This window comes from Tyto alba, unplaced genomic scaffold (assembly GCF_018691265.1).
Source record: "Tyto alba isolate M040663 unplaced genomic scaffold, T.alba_DEE_v4.0 Super-Scaffold_22, whole genome shotgun sequence".
Lineage (NCBI taxonomy): Eukaryota > Metazoa > Chordata > Aves > Strigiformes > Tytonidae > Tyto > Tyto alba.
Window position 1 is genome coordinate 16,323,803 of NW_024881296.1, and position 22,298 is coordinate 16,346,100.

At 35.9% G+C, this 22,298-nt stretch overlaps 1 protein-coding gene across 2 annotated transcripts in view; it reads right to left on the minus strand.

Annotated features, from left to right (window-relative positions):
- Positions 1 to 259: 259 nt before the first annotated feature.
- PACRG (parkin coregulated) overlaps positions 260 to 22,298 on the minus strand; it is a 232,791-nt gene continuing 210,752 nt past the window's right edge. For both annotated transcript variants that reach the window (XM_042796179.1, XM_042796178.1), the window contains exon 6: positions 260 to 1,419. In XM_042796179.1, the coding sequence (XP_042652113.1) occupies positions 1,259 to 1,419 (161 nt within the window). In that variant the 3' untranslated portion in view covers positions 260 to 1,258. The remainder of the gene's footprint in view (positions 1,420 to 22,298) is intronic.

A 22,298-nucleotide genomic window follows, 5' to 3' on the forward strand; every position in this document is an offset into this window, starting at 1 on the left:
TGTGGATAAGCACTTGGAAAAAGTCTCATGCGTCTAACACCAAAGAGTGCATTTTGAGCTCCAACAGTTACAGAGAAACACTTGAAAGTGCAACGTGCATATATTTTGAGATCCTCTAGAAACCAGAATAAAAGCAAAATGAGCCCAAAGTCTGTACTTTTAAAAATCTCGTGCTTTTTATACAAAGCTCATATCTCCTGATTTGTTTTGAGCTGGCTCAATATTTTGAAATGGTTGTCCTTGAGAATTGTAAAACTTATTTTATTTTTTGCAGGTTTATTTCATAGAAATGCTTAAAAAGAAATAAAGTCAATCTCAATACCATTGCTTAAATCCATGATTACAACAATTCTGTGTTGTGGGTATGCAGTGAGAAACAGAGTAGGAAATTCTAAGGGATTCCTGTAACAGTAGTTACATTGTTTGTACACATGTATATCATAATAACAGAAGAGAAACAGCGACCTTGTAGTTACAAAAACCCCACCCAAACAGTGCCCTTTAAAAACATACATGTACATTTGTGTGTGTCATTAGGGACTGATACACTATGTACATTCCATCTTCCATCTGATTTATTGAAGTTTTGTCTGGGCTTTTTTTCTTCAAAACTGTGGTTGTGCCTGATATTCGCCAAGAGGAACCCAAGATTCATGAAAAGGTAAACACTTGGAAGCTGACATCAGGAGTGTGTAAGAAACATGAATTAATTTTATGACGGCGCTTTATGATGGGCCATATAAATTTTCCCACTGTAATTGGTCTATACATTCAACAGTTTTATTCTGTGTCAGTGCACATTAGTCGGCACAGCTGCTAGGGAGGCATTGCTGAACTGGTGTTTCTCTTCCATGACAAACACCTATTAAGCAGTCAGCATAAACTCTTCTTGTTACAGGCTCTGACATCACCCTCAGGGCAAGCGGACACAGAACAGCAATTGCTGAATTGCGTATGAAAATTATAGTTTTATTGTCTGCACAAGTGGAGGTTTAATTCTGATTCCTGCTCGAGTCAGCTCTGTCATAAAGGAGCGATTCTTTCAGGGAACAAACAAGCACAGTACACCATTGTAATCAAAGGAACAGGCACTATTTATGTATTGGAAAGCCTTGTTCACAATAGTGCTAACACTCTAATGCCCCAGAAGCCACTATTTTAGCAGCTGTAGAGAAAAAAAGCATGACTAATAAGATGCCATACAGAGTCAGATACAGTTTTTTTAGAACACAAATGGAATCATCCCATTTGATACAACTCAGTTTAATATGCACGACTGATAAGTAGGGATCATGTATTTAATGTTTATATAAGCAGTTTCTCCACCAAAGCGTTCAAAGACTTCCAGTGTCTCTTGAATCAGATCTCCAATATTTTCACGTTTCTGATGGCTGTAGTCTATCCCATCACCTGAATTAACTAGATAATAAAACAAAAACAAAAAAACAAACAAGAATTATTTTAAATTTACAGTTATGCTTTGAAATAATGACATAGGAAATCCTAATAAAAATAAAGGAAACACATTATTTTATAAGATAAAGAAGGACTCTCTCTTGCACAGTTTATCTCTTAAAATCATTACTTCTTTATTTCTAACATTGCTTACTTAGGACAAAATTCTACTGCTAGGTGCATAAACACCTATCTACAAAATGTGACTTAAGCTACACTTGCTATGGCTTGAACTCTTAAATAGGTATTTTGGGATTGTTCCATGTTCACACGTTTATGTGGTTTCTGATAGAGAGGATGTCATGTGGCCTAAAGGAGATATTTGGAATATAACATGGCACTCTTCAATTTCTGCTCCCTGAAAAATGTGTGAAATTAAGTCAGTGTTGAAAGGACAAATTATTGCAGACTCCAGTTGCACTAACATTTACTGCTGCTTTCTCTAACATGGACTAGCAAGGGTGACACATGTTCATACACACAGAGCATAATTCTTTAAAAAAATCAGTGTGAACATCTGTGACAACAAAAAATACAAGAATAAGAAATAACCTGCAATGACGCTGAGTGTTTTAAAGAAGGGAAATATATTTCATTTTTATTTAAAACAATATTCTGACAACTATCTTAATACGGGTATATTCTAAGACAGGTATCAAAAGAAATTTGGTAGGAGCACACTGTACTCGGGTGAGGTGCGGCGCAGTGGCCAGGTGGAGCGGCTCTCACACCACTGTGGGGTAGTCCACACACAATCAGTCAGTGGTCTCACCCCAGGCAGTGGTGGCAATGTGCCCATGTCATAGATTCAACCTCCCAAATAACGCTGCTTGCTTATTGACACTCTCAGCTGGCCAGCAAAGAACACATTTGTCAAGACAATGCAACCAAATTCTCGGGCAGTGCCTGCCTTTATCATTAGAAACATGGCACATACAAGGGCAAGAGTAGGTTTTGCTCCTGGTGCTTCTTCCACATTCGCAGGCCAAGGGGATATAGATGTACAACTGCACCATCCTCACATCCTCTCCTGGATCTAAGCCCAAGGATCTAGATTTAAAGCTTATGACATTGTTACCAGTAAAAACTGAAGAACGATGCTCATGAAGAAAGAGCTGATGAACACAGATGCAATTCACCTTTTGGTGAATTTTCCTGAAAAATATCTGACTGCACTCCAGGCTAATTATGTGTATATCAGATTTTCAAACTCCTTAGACACATTTGTGTCACTTTGCTTTTTGTAAAATGTTTACAGAAATATAGATGTGACATACAAGGACAGGGCTTCTAAGTGGAAAGGCAGTGATTTTTTTTTGTGGTGATTATTCTTAAGCATATGAATACTTTCCTATATATAAGCTATTTCACTGACATGAGAAGACAGGGTTATGACATCAAAATTTACTACAATGTATTTACTGTAATGTTACAAATAGCAGATGATAAGAGTGCATAGAAAACACAAAGAGGTATTAAAGAAAAGGATTGGCTTGTAAAAAACACTATTACGAAAAGAAAAGCACATCACAATTGAGTGCAATTTAGGTTAAACATGGTTTGCTATTGTGGAAAGCAACTGAGATCAACTGTGCCTCATCACCTGTGTTGCATGTGCACTGCCAGCACTCCTCAGAATACCTAGAGGTATTTCTGATTTCACTGGATTGAGCAAAGGAAACCCTGAACCTTGACCTAAGTCTTGGCAAGTATGTAAAGGAATTACTGACTTTCCAACCATTTGTCTATTATCTGTAATTTTAAGCCTACACACATGCTCTGCTAATGAGCTTACACAGCTTTCATCATTGTTTCAAAGAAGTAGTAAAAAAATCAGTTCTCTGGAAGTAACAGTGATGCATTGCTAAGCATGTTTGGAGGCGGCCAACAAGACGCCTTGATAATGCTAGTAGTATCACAGAATCATAGAATCATTTAGGTTGGAAAAGACCTTTAAGATCATCGAGTCCAGCCATTAACCTAACACTGCCAAGTCCACCATTAAATCATGTCCCTAAGCATCACATCTACACACCTTTTAAATACCTCCAGGGATGGTGACTCAACCACTTACATGGGCAGCCCGTTCCAATGCTTGACAACCCTTTTGGTGAAATTTTTCCTAATATCCAATCTAAACCTCCCCTGGTGCAACTTGAGGCCATCTCCTCTTGTCCTATCACTTGTTACTTGGGAGAAGCGACTGACACCCACCTCACTACAAGCTCCTTTCAGGTAGTTGTAGAAATATTCCTTTCAGGTAGTCATTGAAATATTTTTTTTCCTACAGACAATCTGTACTATTGAAGGTCTATATCCTCAAGACAGCCATAATTCACATTAATGTCATGACACAAGCTACAATACCAAAAAGGTTATGTCAGCATTGGGTCACCTGGTAAGTACTAAAATAGCTATCCCATGCAGTTATAGGAATTAACAAATCATTCAGACAAAAAAGTTAATCATTAACCCAACACGACAACATCCACTAAACAGATGAGTCAGAATGGTCTGCCCAATACACCTAAGGGTAAATATCTAGTCTTAATAACAATGATTAGTTGGAAAAAAATAGCTACTGAAGTAGAGTGGTCTCAGCATGCCCTTCTCTGGTTTGACTCTATTTGCAAGTTAGTTTGCATGAGAAGCCAACATTGTCAGCCACAAAAATGTTGCATATGTTAAGTGTGAACATGGATCTGATTCAAGCTCTTTATGAAGTTGTCCTTTGCAAGGGAGAATAAATCAATATGAAAATGCTAGGAAGCACATTTGTCATATCTTTGTCTCACAGTGAAATGTCTGGCAAATTCAGCTTTCATCAAGGACTCTTTTTTAGAGCAAACGTTATTTCTGTGTTTAGAAGAAATGCATTGAAGCGATACTAACAAATCTAGAGGATTACAAGCAGAAGTTCTCATTTACCTTTCTGGAGCAAAAAGTTAGTTTGCAGTCTCCTAAATCATGCACCAAGTGTTTTATGATGCTTAAAAGTGAAATGAAAGGTTTTGCACCTGTCAGGACCTGTGCTAGCTGATGAAATCACCCAGCACACCAAGGCCAGGAGCGGCACTCCCTGCCCCGCTGCCAGCACGGCCTGTGCCAGCTGCTGCCGCCGAGGAAACCCCACTCAGACCCTCAGGGACTGAACTTGGCATTTGGCAGGGAACGGAGGCGGATTTGAATTTTGCTTTACAATTTGGTTTGCATTTGAGTCCAGACATGCTTCTGTTCATGATTCAGGATGTTAAATAAATTCTAGTGTTATTAGTATTCCATCTCATTTAATTTTAAAATTTTACTACGGTAATGCTACAGATACAAAATGGTGTTGTATTCAAGAAGGACAAGCATTTCCCTCAGTGCATTAAGATCTTGATAGGGCCATTTTGAAGTCCTGGAGTGGACAAGAAAGTAAAGCTCAGTCAGATCTATTCTTATCTCTGGACATTTGTTAGTATCTGAAAGGGTACAAGATACTCTTTCAGTTTATTAGATTTCACTTCAAGTCAGGCCAGGTCTCAAATAGAGGATTTTTAAATCCCCCAAATATGTCAAAGTACCTCTCTGTAAGTGTCTCACAGATAACAGAGCTTGCTTCTTGCAGTGGCTGTTCCCAAGGTTCTGCTTCATAGAAAGCACAAATTAAAACCAGAGTTTTCATACACCTCTTGTTCTAGGGGTATTGTAGATCTTGGGATATTACAGTTTCCCCAAATGTTAAATATCTGAAGAATGCTTACTGTTGGAGGACAGAATAATATTTAAAAGAGATTTCGGAAGAGACCGTGAAGGAAGTCCCATGTCCCCAGTTTAAGAAATGTTTTTAATCAAATTGTCACTCGATTCAAATTGTAAGTCTGTTCCTTTATTTGTTACTGATGAGATTTCGAGAGCTTATATACACACATATATTTCAACTTGTCTTGGAACAAGTGGGTCCTAGCAGAAATTTTTAACTACAACAAGTTAAAAACAGAGAGCTCTTGTATAGTTTTTTTTTTTTTTTTTTCTGTACACAAATCAATAAAGCTACTTGGACAGATAGGCATTGTTCCTCCCTTTGTGAATCTTGAGAAACAGATACTGAAAAGTAAATTGACTTGCTCCAAATCATGGAATGGATCAGTCACAAATCATGCTTTTTGACTTTATATTGTAGATGATTAAAGTACTATTTGTGGTAAAATATAACTATGGTAAAAATAATTTTTAAGCTGCTCAGTTCATCCTAGTCAAACCAACAGGTATTTTGAGCAATTAAAATGATCACAGTAATCCAACATGCTAGCCATTTAACTGAGTAAGTTTTTTGCTTCAAAAAAACAACAGTGATGGGATTGTAAAGTGGAGATATATTTCTCAGTATGGAACTGTATTTCTACAGAAAAGCATCTCACAGAACAATATACAGTTAAACAGTACAAACTAGCGTTAAAATATTTTGTGGAAAATCTCAGGACTTTATCCCTTCTGGGAGTCAGCATCAGTACCAATAAATAAATGGAAGCTGATTTCAGCTATAGATTGACATGCATGTGTGTCAGGGTTCACACTGCATAAATTCACTGCTTAGGTACAGTTCAGAGCTTAATTAATTTTTCAAAGTCCTCTTGTTAGGATTAGTTTAATTGTTATGAACGACGTTGGCTTCCTGACCAGAGTGGAAAATGAAAGCCCCTGATGAGTCAGTGCGGCGGGAGGGAGGAGCTTTCCTTTGCACCTCTTCTCTCAGTGTGACTCAGAACTGTGCTTTGAAATTGTCAGCTCCAGGAAAGATGAGGTAGTTCGGTCTCCCTGCTCATTTAATTGAAAGCCTGTGAAAAGTCACAGGCTAAGGCTCTAAAATCCTCCTGTCTGCTAAGAAATGAAGGGAAACTGACGGTTCATTTCACTCAAGTGAAGGAAGAGCCACCAGGAGTTTATGACTTCTGGTCGTTACTAACACAGACAGAAAACCCCGTCTTGCATTCCTGAAGGCTCAGAGCAATGTGAACACCAGTTTTACATGTTTCTTAGGATACTAGATTATGTGCATACAGAGGTACAAACTGGCCTCACGCAGGCTGGTGCCAAAGCAAGAGCATTGGAAAGACGAGCTCATAGAGTAATTTATGTCAGAAGGAACATCTGGAGCCATCTGGTCCAAATGCCTTGCTTGAAGTCAGCTCCACTTTCAAAGTTAGGCCAGGTTGCTTAGTGTGAAATACCTGAAGCTGCTCAACGCAGAGTAATCCCAGAAAGAGAAATGGTGCAGAGATCCCCTTGAGCTGGCAGAGCTTTTCACCAGCCATTTCAAATGTGATAAAGGGAGGTGCTACTCCTTAAATATTAAAATGTATTTGGTGAAAGAGGATTTGCCGAAGTTACAACATTCATAGGGAGAATTATTATCTGTTTTTATACAAAAAAGCCTAAACACTTGTCACAGTAACAGATTCTAACCTGCATATATAACATTTATTTTGGAAGCTTAATCATATATCAAAAAGAGGCTGAAAAATTAATAAAATTTCATTAGCATCCTGACTTGAAACTACGAAAACACAATTAAAAAAAATTTAGCATGTATCTTTCAAAGCACTTCAAAACATTAAAGTGGAAAGTACTAATATTTAAGGCTTTAAGGAAGCCAAATCTTTGAATATGCACAGACCTGTTTTTTGACACTATCAACACTCAGAATTCCTTGTTTCTTGCTTTACTTGGCTCTTTCTTCTACTTTTCATCACTAGTGCTGTGTGTTTACCACTTTACAATGCTACAGCACTGCAAAGATCGCAAGAGAATGTTTCAATCCAAGAAGAACACACATATGCTTGGAATTTAAAAAGAACACTAATACAGAGACGTTTCTGCTCATCATAGGTCTTAGCAAAAAAATATTTTATACTTTTGATAGAAATCACCTAGGTATTATCTATCTAAATAAGATACTTCCAAGATTTTCTTAATTCTCTTTGAAGGCATTGTGCTTTAGCATGAAGTAGAGATTCTTTCTATAGTTATCTTCCATATGCAGCTGGCTTTTAGTTATTTCATAAATTAGCATTTATTTTAAAATGTAAGTGCTGTTACTATATATACTATTCAGAAAGTCAAAAATTCAATACGTGGAGGAAGTGCTCTGATTGGAAAGGAAACATTTGACTGACGATGTTTTACTAATGATGTAAGCCTACTAGAGATAGCTGTAACTACTTGTAAATTGCTGCAGTATAAAAAAAATGCAAAATCAACAACCCAAAAAACCCAACTGAAATTGAGCCAAGACAGCAGCTGTTATCACAGTTTTCCATTTCCAGGAAACGTTAGCAACATCAGTTGTAATCCATTCTAAGCCCAGATTTTATTTTTTTTTTTTAATAGAAGTACAAAGATGAAAAAGAAATCACAGATTTTGTTACAAATTGTATTAACAAATGAATTTGACCAAGAGGTAAAAAAAAGAGATAATGTTATTATATTTTTTTTCTCCTATAAGTACTTAAACTTCTCCAATGAATTTAGTCTTTGAAGTTTGCCTATGTTTGTGCTACTGATTAATATCAAACAAAGTAGTATTAAATAATCTTAGATAAACAACGTACTCAACAAGGGAATAGAAACCAGAGTCTGAGATCTCTGTGGCCTTGGTACTCTGTTTACTGTTGCAAAATAATACATTAGGTCAGAAATTGTGCTTAAAGTGCAACAAGAGTTACACCACTTACGTGAATCTGATGTTCTTCCAATAATTTTGGATGTATATGAGCTAGTACAAAGTAAATACTGTTTTTTAGGTAGAAATCATGTTTGTGTGTGCAGAATTTGCATAGCTTTGCTGAACTGATGTGAATACATCTGCTTGTCACACTAGTTTCTCATCCAAATATAGTACAATTAATGCAAAAAGAATTAAAACCATGGAAAAAATATTTTTTTTTGCATATGCGGAATAAACTTTTTTTTTTTTAAAGTAATTTAAAGTGACAAATTTGAAGGTCCAAAAATGCTTTAAAGATCACTGATTTCAGTATGAAAGGTAATACTGAAATGGTCATTTTTTAACATTGAGTTAATTCATACTTAAACTCAATATGCTTGACAATCCATCCTCCTTCCCCTCCCAGGAAGACTTTTATTTATGTAACCAAAATGCTTTTGAGGGAAAGCCGTACATTTTTTTTTACAGTCGAAAAGCTCAGTAATTCATTACTTCATGTTAATAACTGTTGATGTGTTTGTACATCTGTCACGTACTAATGGAATTTGTTGTGTCTAAAGTCACTGTTCAAAATTATTACATTTTAAGGACCCTATTTAGCATAGCTTGTCCATCAAAAATTTCTTTGACAACTAAATGAATCCAATGACTACTTTCATAACTTTGTGACAGAAGGGCGAGCTCTTTACTATCATTGGAATGCAACCATATAAATAATAGGTCAATATATTAAAAATTTCCCATCGAAATTATGAGAGCAAGTTGATAGATATGCCTATAAGTTGCTGGATATGCCTAAAGTTGACAGCTCTCTGTTTTTTCTGTTCCCTAATTAACCAAAGTAAGCCAGAACCTGACGTCAACTGAGAGTGTGTTAGCAGTGATTTGAGAATGGACAAGGAGATGAAAGCTATGAATGACCATGTGGATTTGCCAAGATTTCTTTCATTGCTGTGGGACATGGACAGAATGTATGCAGTTTAAAGGACAGATAGCACTGAAATTGGAATGCGTTATTTTATCCTCAAGCCAGAAAGAAAGGAACACCCTGCTCCCCCAGATATCTGTCCTATAAGGGTCAGGATATCTCCTTCTGGTGTCTCTTTAAAATTCATTAATATATATTTTTTTAAAGTAAATTGAGTAGTCTGATTACTGTTTCTGAGTTTTTTCAGTTGGATCAATGCATATAATAGATTAAAAAAAAAAAATTACCTTCCCAAGATATGGATTTGCATTCTTTTTATAAAGAAGAGGAAGGACATAAAAAGAAATACTTGTCAAAAGCTAGTTAACAGCTATTTATTTTACATTAAGAAAACCATACATTTGGATTTATAACAGCTTTTCAAGAAAACAGAAAAAAGCTAATTTTTATACAACTAAAATGCATTATAATGTGTAGCCTTTACTTACAAGAACACAGAACATTTAAAAAATAAATAAAATTATGTCCCCCAGTTGTGGCGTTTTTGCAGATTCACAGCTTTTGAATTGTGAAAGGTGAAGCCTTTTAAAAGCAACGTAGGAATTGCACATACACTGCATGCAGACTGATTATTAAAAAAAAAAACAACCAAACTTTAGGAATCTCTCACAAAACTGTCTCTTATTTGTCTTTTTCAACATTTTCCCTGCATTGAGTGTGAAGAAAGGTAGGTGAATAAGAACTATTTAATTAGTGACTCTAACTGGAAAACACTCACCCTCCTTGTTTAAATTACAGCTGTACCTTTTGTTGCTTGACCTGTTATTCAAAAGGGCCCCAAGTATGAAGAAAGCAAGAGGCCCAGCAGCACCCAGCCCAACCTGTTGAATGCCTGAGATCTCACTTCAAAGTCAGTTTCATAAGGAAGCTGTAATGCTTTGGGAAATAAAATTACATGCAAAAAAGCCAATATCTCAGGGTATAGGAACTTACTCTTCAGTCTTCTGAAGTGATGTTTGAAGACACTGTATGTTAATATGCAAAGAAGGCACTCCTATATTCTGTGGCACACAGTTTAGTGATGACATACTACCACTAGCATGAGACTACAGCTGAACAGAAAGAAAGTACAGCAGATGACCATCCTAAACACTTAATATTTGGATCTTTTTGTGTCATTTTAAATTTTTAAGTAGTAAGTTGAAGGAAGAGAAGTTTGAGGAATGGGGATATAACAGCTCTCCAGTATAGCTTACAGAGTTCTTCAAATCTTGATCTGACTTAAGCTGATTTTTAAGATGTTATTTTAAATATTGGTATTTAAATATCTTCCTTCAGAGAACCCTTTAGCACTTTTTACTGATAGTAAATGATCTTGGGAACCATATATTTCTCTGAACAGGTATTTCTCCCGAGATATATCAGTGAAAGGGAGGTTGGTTTGTGGCACATTGTGAAACTGCGTGACCCATCTCAATGGTTACTAAAAGCCAGCCATCTCAGGTACATCTGCTTATTTGCCTAACTTGACATCAAGACTACAGGGACTCAAATCGTGGAGTATGCTGATACTGTGAGCTCCTAAATTATGTGCTATTTTCATTTGTCTGAGAAGAACCTCTTTACTGAATTTGAAAAAAACGGAAAGGAACTGAACTGCAACGGCAGTTAACAGTAAAAAATGCTATTGATAACATCAGTGTGTATGTACAAAGACAGGAGATATTTACACATTCTTTTCCAGTAACCTGACCCAGTACTAAGACCACCTACTGAGATTTAGCAGACTGATACACTCTTGCAATACACAGAAAAGCCTTTTGTTTTGCCACTTATGCAACTTTTATAAGATTACTTCCTTTACTATCCAATATAAAATCATTATTTACTATTCCACTATAGGTACCATAGAATCCACACTGTGGTTCTTAAAATGTACTCCTAACTTCTTCACAAAGGGATTGCAGTGTGAAGTTATTAGAACACAAGCATTTTAGTGATGCCTAAATACAATTGTTCATAACAACGAAGTAATTGCACACAAGAGCTGTGTATAAAAACAATATGATGGGAAATGGTTAGCAGGTTTTTTGAGATAAAACTATTATTAAGATATATTACAAAATTTTAAGAGAAAAATATTTTAAATATATAAAAATATATATTTGTTTTACTACACATTATTACTTTTGTTCATCATTTTAAGAAAATGGTATTGTTCCAGTAAAAATTGTTAATGCAGAATCTTTTTTTCCCATTCCAGATAGTATTTTTCTGAAAAAATAAAAAGCAGTCATAGGTCCCAGATATAGGAGAAAGAATTAAGAGCATATTCTTCTGATTTACAATGTCCATGATGATACAATATTACTGTTGACATGTGTGAGTATAAGAAATAAAAATGGTGCTATTTCTTACATTGCTTACACCTGAAGAATTGCAATCACCCATAAGCACATGATCTCTTCAGGCCATACTTGTTTTTACACATTCACTGAAAAGAGCTTTAAACTTATCTATCCTGGGTCTATGTGTAGAAGTAAGAATAGCTTTTCTGTGTGCAAACAGGATGCATGACATGCCCAGCAGGGTAAATTAGAACCCAGTTAACACTGGTAATACCTTTATGATATCTGTATAGGTGCCTTCATGTTGAAAACATCCATCTGCTAATAACGCAGGACGTCTAGTTCAGTTTGTAATACTTTTCTCAATACCCTTTCACTTCATTACAAAAGCAGTGAACCTGAACAGTAAGGCTTGAAAAAGAATCTTTGCTTCTCAAGTGGATTTGTATTTGATTGTCCTAAACTGCTGCATATATCATGTATCTAGGCTGGTAGCAGTGTACTAGTTATAGCGAGTTCATCTCCCTTGCAGTGGTCATTTGAGTGATTGCTATCCTGATATGTTGCTGTGACAGAGCCTTAAGGCATAGGATCAGCAATTTCATAATTTGGTATTCTCCAGCCAATCCTGGCATTATAAGACAAATATGACCATTTACGTTCTCCAACATGAAGCTAAAGCATGCTACATTTTGTATTTGCAATAGTAGTATTTTATTAATCATTCACTTCCAGCCCTTCCAGCCCTGGTGCCTGACAAGCCTACAACTGTTCAGCTTCAGAAGGAAAACAGCTCATATACACACACACACGTATGTCAGTCCAGGGAGGAAGAGACAAGAGAAGTGATACAGCTGAATGCTCTTGGGCAACTCAGGCTAGCCTAGTGGTTTCTAACAGCCAAGAAAACAGTTAAATAGCACAGCATAGCACAATGTGTTTGAATATTTGTAAGTTTACATTTTCATGTATTATAATCATAGAATCATAGAACGGTTTGGGTTGGAAGGGACCTTAAAGATCATCTATCTCCAACCCCCCTGCCAGGGGCAGGGACCCCTTCCCCCAGCCCAGGTTGCTCCCAGCCCCGTCCAGCCTGGCCTGGAACCCTTCCAGGGAGGGGGCAGCCACAGCTGCTCTGGGCACCCTGTGCCAGCGCCTCACCTCCCTCACAGGGAAGAATTTCTTCCTTATGTCTATTCTAAATCTACCTTCTTTCAGTTTAAAACTGTTATCCCTCACCCTATCATATACCACCTGACAAAGAGTCCCTCCACATCTTTCTTATAGGCCCCCTTTAAGTACTGGAAGGCCGCTATAAGGTCTCCCTGGAGCCTTTTCTTTTCTAGGCTGAACAATCCCAAATTCTCTCTCAGCCTGTCATTACAGGGGAGGTTCTCCAGCCCCCTGATTGTCTTTGTGACCTCCTCTGGACCCGCTCAAGCAGGTACATGTCTTTCTTATGCTGGGGGCCCCAGAGCTGAACACAGCACTCCAGGTCGGATCTCACGAGAATGAAGTAGAAGGGGAGAATCCCCTCCCTCGACCTTCTGACCACATTTCTCTTGATGCAGCCCAGGATAGTTGGCTTTCTTGGCTGTGAGCACACATTGCTGACTCGTAACGAAGAATGAACGTAAAAAGCTGTCAAGAAAATTCTTCCCTGTCAACTTAAATATGCTTTCTCTCACTTGGATGCTCTGAGAATGCATGCACACATTATAACTAGCTTTACATTAATAACAATGAAATGGCCATTCCTATGAAGGAAAGTCATGAGGGTTTTTTTCCAATAAATTTGGGACACATTGAAAAGATAACCTGGAAGACAGCATGACTAATATCTAAGTGAGACATACTTCACGAGTAATATTCTCTTAATGTTTTCCTGCAGTGCTTATTGCTCAGTGGATAGGGTCACCCTCCAGAGGAAAGGGAGAAGTAACACCTCACAAAATTATTTTATCGTCTCTCTCCAGCAGGCCACAGGTGGCTGTTTCATCTCCTACATTGTTTAATGCTAATGGCTGCAGTGAGTTTACATGTCTCTAATACAACTCTGCAGCTGTAATGCTGAATTGGTACCCATGGAAGCACTATCTCAAGCGGAACAGAAAAATCTGCTTCAGAAAAATATTATTGAGCATTATTGGACAACAGCAGCTCAGCTAGTTCAGAGTGATGACTTTTGAAGGAAACTATGGGACGTTATTTTAAGGGAAAAGAATAGCATATACTAGACTCCATAGATTAATGTGAGCAAAATTCTTCATGGGTCACAAAGAAATTTCATTTTCCCAGGGACAAGAATGTGGACATGGGAGGAGTAGAAGACAAAGAAAAACAAAGGCTGAAAGTGGAGGAACAAAAGGCAGGGATGTTCATTTGTCCAATTAATTTTCTTACGTATGCTCCATAAAGGTTCTAATTTATATGAATATATAAATTATGGATTAGATAGTTATTCCATAGTGTAATTTAAAGTATCACACTGGATGCTGATTGACAGGTTATATCTGAGCCTGTTGAGTTTCCACAGTCATTTTGTAGCACAGTAAGGTGAAAAGCTAGATAGGCTTATCTGCACATCTGTAGCTAGGATCCAATATCTTTGCTCTACAGTTCTGAGTTCACCTACTTACAGGTTTACTTTGGGAAATTATTAGAAGAGAATGTCAACCTTATTAATGTAAGTATAGGGCTCCTTAGAGGAATGTGAGTTGTCAGCTTAAGTATTGACTTTTTAAGGTGGAGGAGGTGAACTGAAGCTGTTACTAGTCCATGAGAGGAGAGGTACCAACAGTTTCCCATTGCTTAAGACCTGTCCTCTCCTGTTGTCTTCTTTCCTTTTAATTGTATGCATAGAAAATAGAATCATCCAGAGATCTCTTGCTGGTATTTGGTAATATTCTCATTTTAGAGAGGCATACACTTTCCTCTCTCCTTAATATAAAAAAATGCTAAAGAGTCAATAAGTCATTTTAGGCATGCCTGTTATCAGATCTAGTGCCTCAGCCGTCTGCCTCAACAACTCCTGAAACCGCTGATAGTTGTCTGGCAGAGATTGTAACTACTGTTACTGAATCCTCAGAAATCATGGAAGAACTCAGGTTAAAATCGGTTTACATATCCTCACTATTGTAATATATCCATATCTAGCAGCTCAGATTGGCTTAAACAGGGGTTATGATTCTAGCTCTGTAAGAGAAATGGTACAATAAGATAAGAACTTGATTTTATAGGAGAGGAACAATAATAGCACTCACAATTTTCAAATAATAGACCGACTTGACTTCACACATCCATGGAAGACAACTGTGAAAACAGCCAGGCAGAATTAGAGACACAGGACAGGACACAACATCATGGTATAACTCTTTTACAATCAGAATGGAAATTTCAGACCAAGTTAAGAATTGCATCACTTAATATTTGTTATGTGGGCTCTGCAGGACTGCACTAGGTGGGGCTGCACTAGACTCAACTCACGGCATGAAGTAGGAGTTCCTTTCCCAAGAACAGTGTCCAAGTGAGTGAAAGGCTGATCAGTGAGTCTCACAGAGGTAGCCAGGGGGGAACAGCAAGCAGAACAGTTCTTTGAGACTTAAATATTTGCTTTTCTCTGAGACTTAAATTTTTGCATCCACCCTGGAGCTACAGCCCAGAATTTTTCCTGAGGGTAGATACCTGTTGCCATTCCTTCTGGGTGAGACTGAATACTTTCTTTAAAAGCAAATTTTGTCACAAGCCAGTAATAATGCCTGTTTCCTATGGATGCATGGGGGTTTTTGTGCTACCTCTCTTTATGACAGCAATTCAGGTTTACCACAAGATCTACCAGATAAAAGACAGTATAAGCTGAGGCCTGTTCTGACACCTTCTATGTGTTGTACAACCTACCATCATTTCTCTCAACAGGGGCATAAATGTGGATCTCTCCTCTAGCCCCTCTACCCAGATTTCCCACTTTCTCACTTTGATTGGATTTGGACAATGAGTTTAAAGGTTATGGGAGTTAAGGCTGGGAAAGACTTGCAGGATACAATAAGCTTGTGAGCCCATAAATCTTGTATTCCCAGGATGGCAGGCAAAAAAGATGAGCAAAGGCAGCAGTGGCCTCCTTCACTGTTATTGTATGAAAACGTAGTGGTGGAGCACTGTCCCAGGTAGCAGGAAACAAGTTCAGCATCATTCAGCCTATGTGGTTTCAAATCTACAGCTTTCATGATTCCGGGAGATTTCACCTACTTATCAAATTATTTACTCATGGAGAGAGGATCTTTTGATCTCTATGCTTATTGTTTGTCAAGGAAGAATCTGCAAGACAGACCTTTTCTTAGACCATGAACTTCTACCAATGTTTTCAGAGAGACCCAAAGTTTAGCACCTGACTCCAATTTGCAGCAGCTACCTGAGTGGGCCAATCCTGAGCCCTTACCAGTTCCCAAATGCGGGCTGCAGTGAATCAGAACATCTGTACATGAGGCTAGATACTTAAATGCCTAAATACAGATTTACATGAATACTTCCACAGTGCCAAGTTTTTAGTGTTTTAACTTGAACTAACTTCCTCACAGATAGTTATTCTGCATCTATCTTCATTTATTTATGGCTGTTTATGTTTTTATGGATGCAATAACTGATCTAAAAGTGATACAAGCTTATTCTTTGGGTTTTAAATTTACTGATATTGCAATAACAGTTGAAGATATTACTGTACTGCACAATCTATAGAAATTACATAAAGATGATCTTTTTGTGTTGTACTCAGAAGAGGTCATTCCAAATATTCAAGAAAAACTGCTATGACAGTAAAGCAAAGTGAACAAACTTAAATTAGATGTTGGTATCATCTGTAACTTGTAAGCTTAAGTAAGATATTAACAAAAATAAACCTAGGAAACTCTGAAAAAAAAAAAAGAGGAGAAAATAAAGGGAAATAAAATAGAGAAAGTATTTAAGTATGCATATGAGAAGCTTCAGAAAATGATAGTCAACAAAATTAATACAAAATTTCTCAATAAAATAGGTCTCATGCTACATAAAATGCAGTTCGTGATACCATAAGCAGACATAAGTCTGATTCAGGAAACTGTCATGCAAATGTGTAAGTGATTAAAAAATCAGGACTAAAGTGTGTTTATTTAAATCAAAGCATTTCCTAACTAAAGAAGCAAGTAAGCGAGGCAAGCACATACAAAGCATTAAGAAAGGCCTAATACTGCTCTCAGCTATATTCATGCCTCACCATGTAAATCAGTGAGTTTCTGAAGACTAAATGAGAGGGAGTTAGCTTTTCTCTGCCTACTACAGTGATTAACTATATTATTTTCAATAAAAAAAAATCATAACTTTTTTTCACAGTACCAAAAGTACAAGAAAACAACAGCTGTCCATTACTCCTCTAACAGGAAAAGGCACATGTGACCATGTAACACTGTGAGACTTTAGTAAGAAATGTCATGAGAAAGAAAATTTCTCAGCTTTGAAGTTGTATTTATTTATATGTAAGTTGTAACATCCACGGAAAGCAAAGTTTGCTGTAATCATTTTCTTACATTACTGCGACATGCATTTTTAATGCACCGCTTTAGCTACAACCGTCTGAAGAAGATTCAGAAGATCATTACAGTTGCCAACATTTATTATGCACCTTTATGTGCACTGTAATACCAATGCATTTGTATCGAGAAACCAGATCTGGAAGGAAAGACGAGGAAATTTTCCCACTGAATGATAAAGGTGGTTTATTTCCATAAGCCAAGTAAATTTTTCAGGAAACAAACTCAAAAAATCATTGATGTAGAACAGTTTTTATCACACCAGCTGCAGAACTCCACTGGGGAAAACAGAAAGGAAAAGCCCTTAGGCCACATTTTGTGTGACCTAATTCTTTCAAGGGTATGTTTCTGCAAATTTTTAGGAAATGACAAAGCGAATGAACGACAGTTCTCACCATGATGTTTTCATGGAATCTCTGCATAGACTTCAAACAGCAGACTTTGCACCAACACTACAATACATAGTTTTGTTGTAGAGTTTAATTTCTTTTGGATGTAAATGAGCAGAAAAACAATTATCACACACACAGCAGAAGAAACGGTTATGCTTCTATAAATTTCTGGTATTCTACTGCTGTGATTGTCAATTTAAAGTTTCAGTCTATATGCTGCTGCCAATTAATGATTAGTCTACTACATTTTGGTGAAATTGCACTCCAGTCAAGGGAAATGAAGTAAAAAGATGAGGGAAAAAAAAAAAGCCCTAATATTGTTAAAGTCTAATTAGAGCAGCAGGGCCAGTGCTGGACTTAGCTGTGATGAGGTTGTCTTTCTATTAAATTCAATACACTGAATTCAGTGAGAGCAAGATCAAACATTGTGATTCGATTTTCATGGGTGAAGTGTTAATAGGAGCATGGATTAACTTTTTCTTCATGTTGTGAAACTTTTTATATTAATGTAAAGCAGATTATAATCATTCTTCTTTCTGAGTATATTTCTAATATCTGTCCATTTACTTTCATAAGGATTAGCACCATGCAGTTTATTTTGAAGAAAATCACATTCCTTTAACAGTGTAAAAAATAATTCTTTTGACTTCAGCATCATCAGCAATATTCACCAGAACTTCATTTGAACATTTTCCTATGTCAGACAACCATTTCTTACTTGTATGGTTTAAATTCGTACTGGTTTGTTTCTAAATGACTACTTGCAGCAAGTAATTGTGCTTTCATTTAACAATTTAAGACCACGTTTTAGCTATAGTTGATTAACACATGGTAACTTTAAAATAATGCTTTAAGAATGTAATTTGATTTTATCTCAAAAAAAAAAAGCATACCCTGATATTATTCTTTCTATTTCTCCTCTAGAACATATGGGTATCATAATATTTCACCCCTTCTCCAAAGTATAATGGGCACTCACAACAGCCTTACTAGTCATATATTCTGAAACACTTCTGGGTTCATGACACATGAACTTGGTACAATAAGTGTTGATAATAAAACCTGTCGTGAGTGCCCATAAATATATATTGTGGAGAAATGTGTAAGAAGATCTTCATCTCTCCACCTAAAATTATTTAATACAGGAAGATCCAAAACATAAATGGTTTAGATAAGGCAGAATAGCATTTTAAATTAAAAAGGTCAGAGGGGTGTAATACACATTTTTCACTTTAAATGCACAAAGTTTATTTGTAGACCTTTGAAGTTGATGGGAAACTTGAGTGTTTATTCAGTTGGAACTTTAAGTATTTAATATATAGTACACGTTCCCTGAAATAGTTTAAATTGACTACCACAAACAAATAGTGGGATGTTGTATGCACATCTCAAATACTTCATAAAGCAGATTAAAGATGTAATATAGACATCAATTCCTTAATGCTTCGCAGTGCCCATTCAATAGTAAAATACATAAATAGAAATTTGTTTCTGATTTTCTAAGAGAAACATAATGCCCCTTGTTCTTTAATTACTCCATGAATACAGGGAAAATCTAAGGAACAAGTATAATGCCTATATAATATTTTTTTCCTTTTAATTATGCTGTTCTGAGGACTTTCTCAAAAATTCTTTTGATAAACATCCTTAATATAAACACTTATACTGGCAGGAATATTTTCATTGGGTAATAACTGTGAGAGTCTATACTCTTTAATGTCAGTTGTTCCATCATGTTGTTTATTTATCACTAATATGTGTATCGTTCTCAGATTTCACCTTTCCCAGTGTCTCACAGGAGTCAGTTCTTAGGATAGAGCAGTTGTACAAATTCAGATTCCATCAAGACAGAAAATGATGTGACAATAAGAGAATATTCTGTTAAATTTTGCTAAATCTATCTGCCAACCTTATACTGAGGGATACTCAAACTAACTACACCATCAAAGCAGTCCATTTGGAGCACTTGGCATTCAGTCAAAGAATTGTTCAAAATTTTGGGAAAGGCCTTTTTCTATCTGAGACTGACTTTAAAGCTTTACCCTAGCCTGCTGTATTATGATTAGGCCCTGGATTTTACACTGAAAACTTCCTGAATGGATTACTGAAATTTATATTGCTTTGATGCAAGTACAACAGATTCTGATTATTGTTATCCTTTAAAATTGCAAGACCAAAGATGTGGTCTCTATCATAAGTGTGAAAGTCCTGTAAGAAATGTTTTTCCTACATACTTCAGAGTGTATTTCTCTGTGAGGAGACTGTCATCCTCAGTTGCTTTCTTTTGTATCAATCACGAATCTATCAATCTGAAAAATAAACCTCATGGGAGTAGAATATAGGCTAATTCAATAAACAGAACAAAAGATTTCAAATTCCCTGTTAGAGGGTATTAGATTGACTGCAATTCTCTCAGCTTTCAGAACAAAATTGAAAACTCACTTCAAATTAGTATCCTCATAGTCACGACACAAAGCAGCTAAGAAGAAGAAAATAGGACATGGATCAAGATGGAAAAGGTGAGGTTAAAAGTAAATGAAATTGCTGAGCCTGATTAGTTTTTGGAAAATACTCAAATCTTATGATAGGTAACATCAAAAAATGTTATTTATATGACAAGGTGAGAAATACTTCACCCTGGAAAAGTATTTAATGATGGGAAATGTTGGTTTAATAGAAAAGAAAATATTTTTTTTTTTGTTTTTGTTTTTTAATTACAATTGAATAATCACACTAAGTAATAAATGTTTTGTGGCTGTTACATAGTCACAATTGATTGTTTAGTTACAGTGGTTTCTAAAAAGGAAGATTGTTTAAGAAAATGTACTATTTAAAATGCATGTGTATAATACTTTTTAATAAGATATGGATTATAACTGTGTAATTGACATTCAATTAAAAACCTTGAAATTAAGATGGCAGTGTATTGAACTGCTGCAATTCAGTGCAATTCTGTTGGCAAACCAACAGATCGTTCTTGCACTGTATTATCAAGGGTGTAGAACAGTAAGTTAAAGAGCATAGTCTGTAATCAATGTGCTTATCTATCCCTCAGAGCTCTTGAGTGATGTACATATCGTCTTCATCTTTTGAACCAAACAGAATATTTGAAAATATTAGGAGAAACTTTTATATTATTTTTTCATAAAATTAAACTACAACTAGCATAAGATAATTTTGGAGTGAAAGGTATTTATATGAGCTAAAGATATTCTATTCTATTTAATTACAAAAGCAGAAGAGTTTTCCCCAAAGATTAATTTATTATTTTCTGAAACAATGACAGAAAAATCATGTTACCATCTTAAAAGCATCTAGCAAAGTAAACTTGGAATATTTGAAATTATAATATAGACCCTAAAGAATAATTTATAGTGTGACATTAAAAGTTCAGTATTCACTCAAGGTTTATTGAGCTAGCAGGAAATAAGTGTTATTTGAATCTTAAAATTGCTAGCACATAGTATTCAGTTTGGTTTCAGGAAGAAGAATAGAAGTAATAGAGTGAGGGGGAAAAAATGAACTTTTTAGACTTCTTGATCATGACCTTAATGAGTATTGTGGGACAGAGCCCATCATTTGATATTTGAGTTTTCAGTGCTGGAGATCATTCCCTGGAGATGTTTCATTTATAATATTGCCATTAGACCTGATTCATCACAGCCCGTGTGAAGAAGGAAATGGCAAGACCATGATCTTTAGGGTTGTCTATAAATAGGAAGAAGAATAATCCACTTTTGTTCAGGAAGATGGATTAAGTGACTAAGGAAGATGTGTTTCCTAGTTCTACTATCTAATGTCAAATTTACTTCATGAATATATGCATGTCTTCTACTGTAATTAATGGAGGTGCAAATAGGTCTACAAACAGAATCTAAGATAAGTCAGATACCATTTTAAACAAGAATAACATCAGTATATTGTATGTAATGCTAAATAATTAGCAAATTGACCTTAGTGGAGTTTACAAATTTGGATCTCAATACAAAATGTAGCTAGTTGAATGGAAAATCACCATTTGTACTCCAGCTATACATTGTGATCATCCTTTTGCATAATTTTAACTGCATTTGTTAGATATTATTTATTAAAATACACCAATAATCTTCTTCTTATTTTTCAGAGAAATATTTCCTTACAAATAGCAAACAAGGAAAAAGCATTCAAAATTATTCTACTCTACAGAAAATGTTATCAACTGCAGCATGTATTTTAAATGTTCCTGAAGAACTGGGTGGTTGTTTTTTTTTTTCAGTTTGGTACCCATCACTGCTTCATGTTGAACAATTAAAGTGGTTCAATACATTGTCTCTGTGAATGAGGAAATTAAAAGTACAGTGTCATCATGTTTGTTAGGTGTAATTAAACTTAGCATGCATGCTAGAAATGAAATCTCATTTATTTTTCCAAATCTGTAGATCATAGGTTGCGTTAAGTAGAGTCTAACTGCTACATAATGTTTGGATTTTGTCCTATTACATCTCAATAACCTCTTCTACTTCTGTTTTCATCATTATAGCATATACTCCAAAATTTTGAAAATGTTTTTCTGATGAATGCTATCTTTTTAACCTATTCTTTCATAACGTCCATGTTTCTGAATCCCATGATTAATTAGAGTATGAATTTGAACAAGTAAAATATACATCTTTTGTTGGCCCTGAACAAATGAACAAATACAAACATACGAAATATGAAAACCAAAACATAAACCTAGGTATAAAAGGCCCTGAACATAAGTAAACATTGACTGTCATTTAGAAGTGAGGTCACTTCTAAAATGAGCTCCAGTAAAACACTGAATCCATGTGGGACTCTGATAAGTATACTGACTAGCATTCAAGTGCATCACTTATAAGTAGGACCCCATAATAATCTTTCTTTTCTCTTGTCTTTCAGATATCT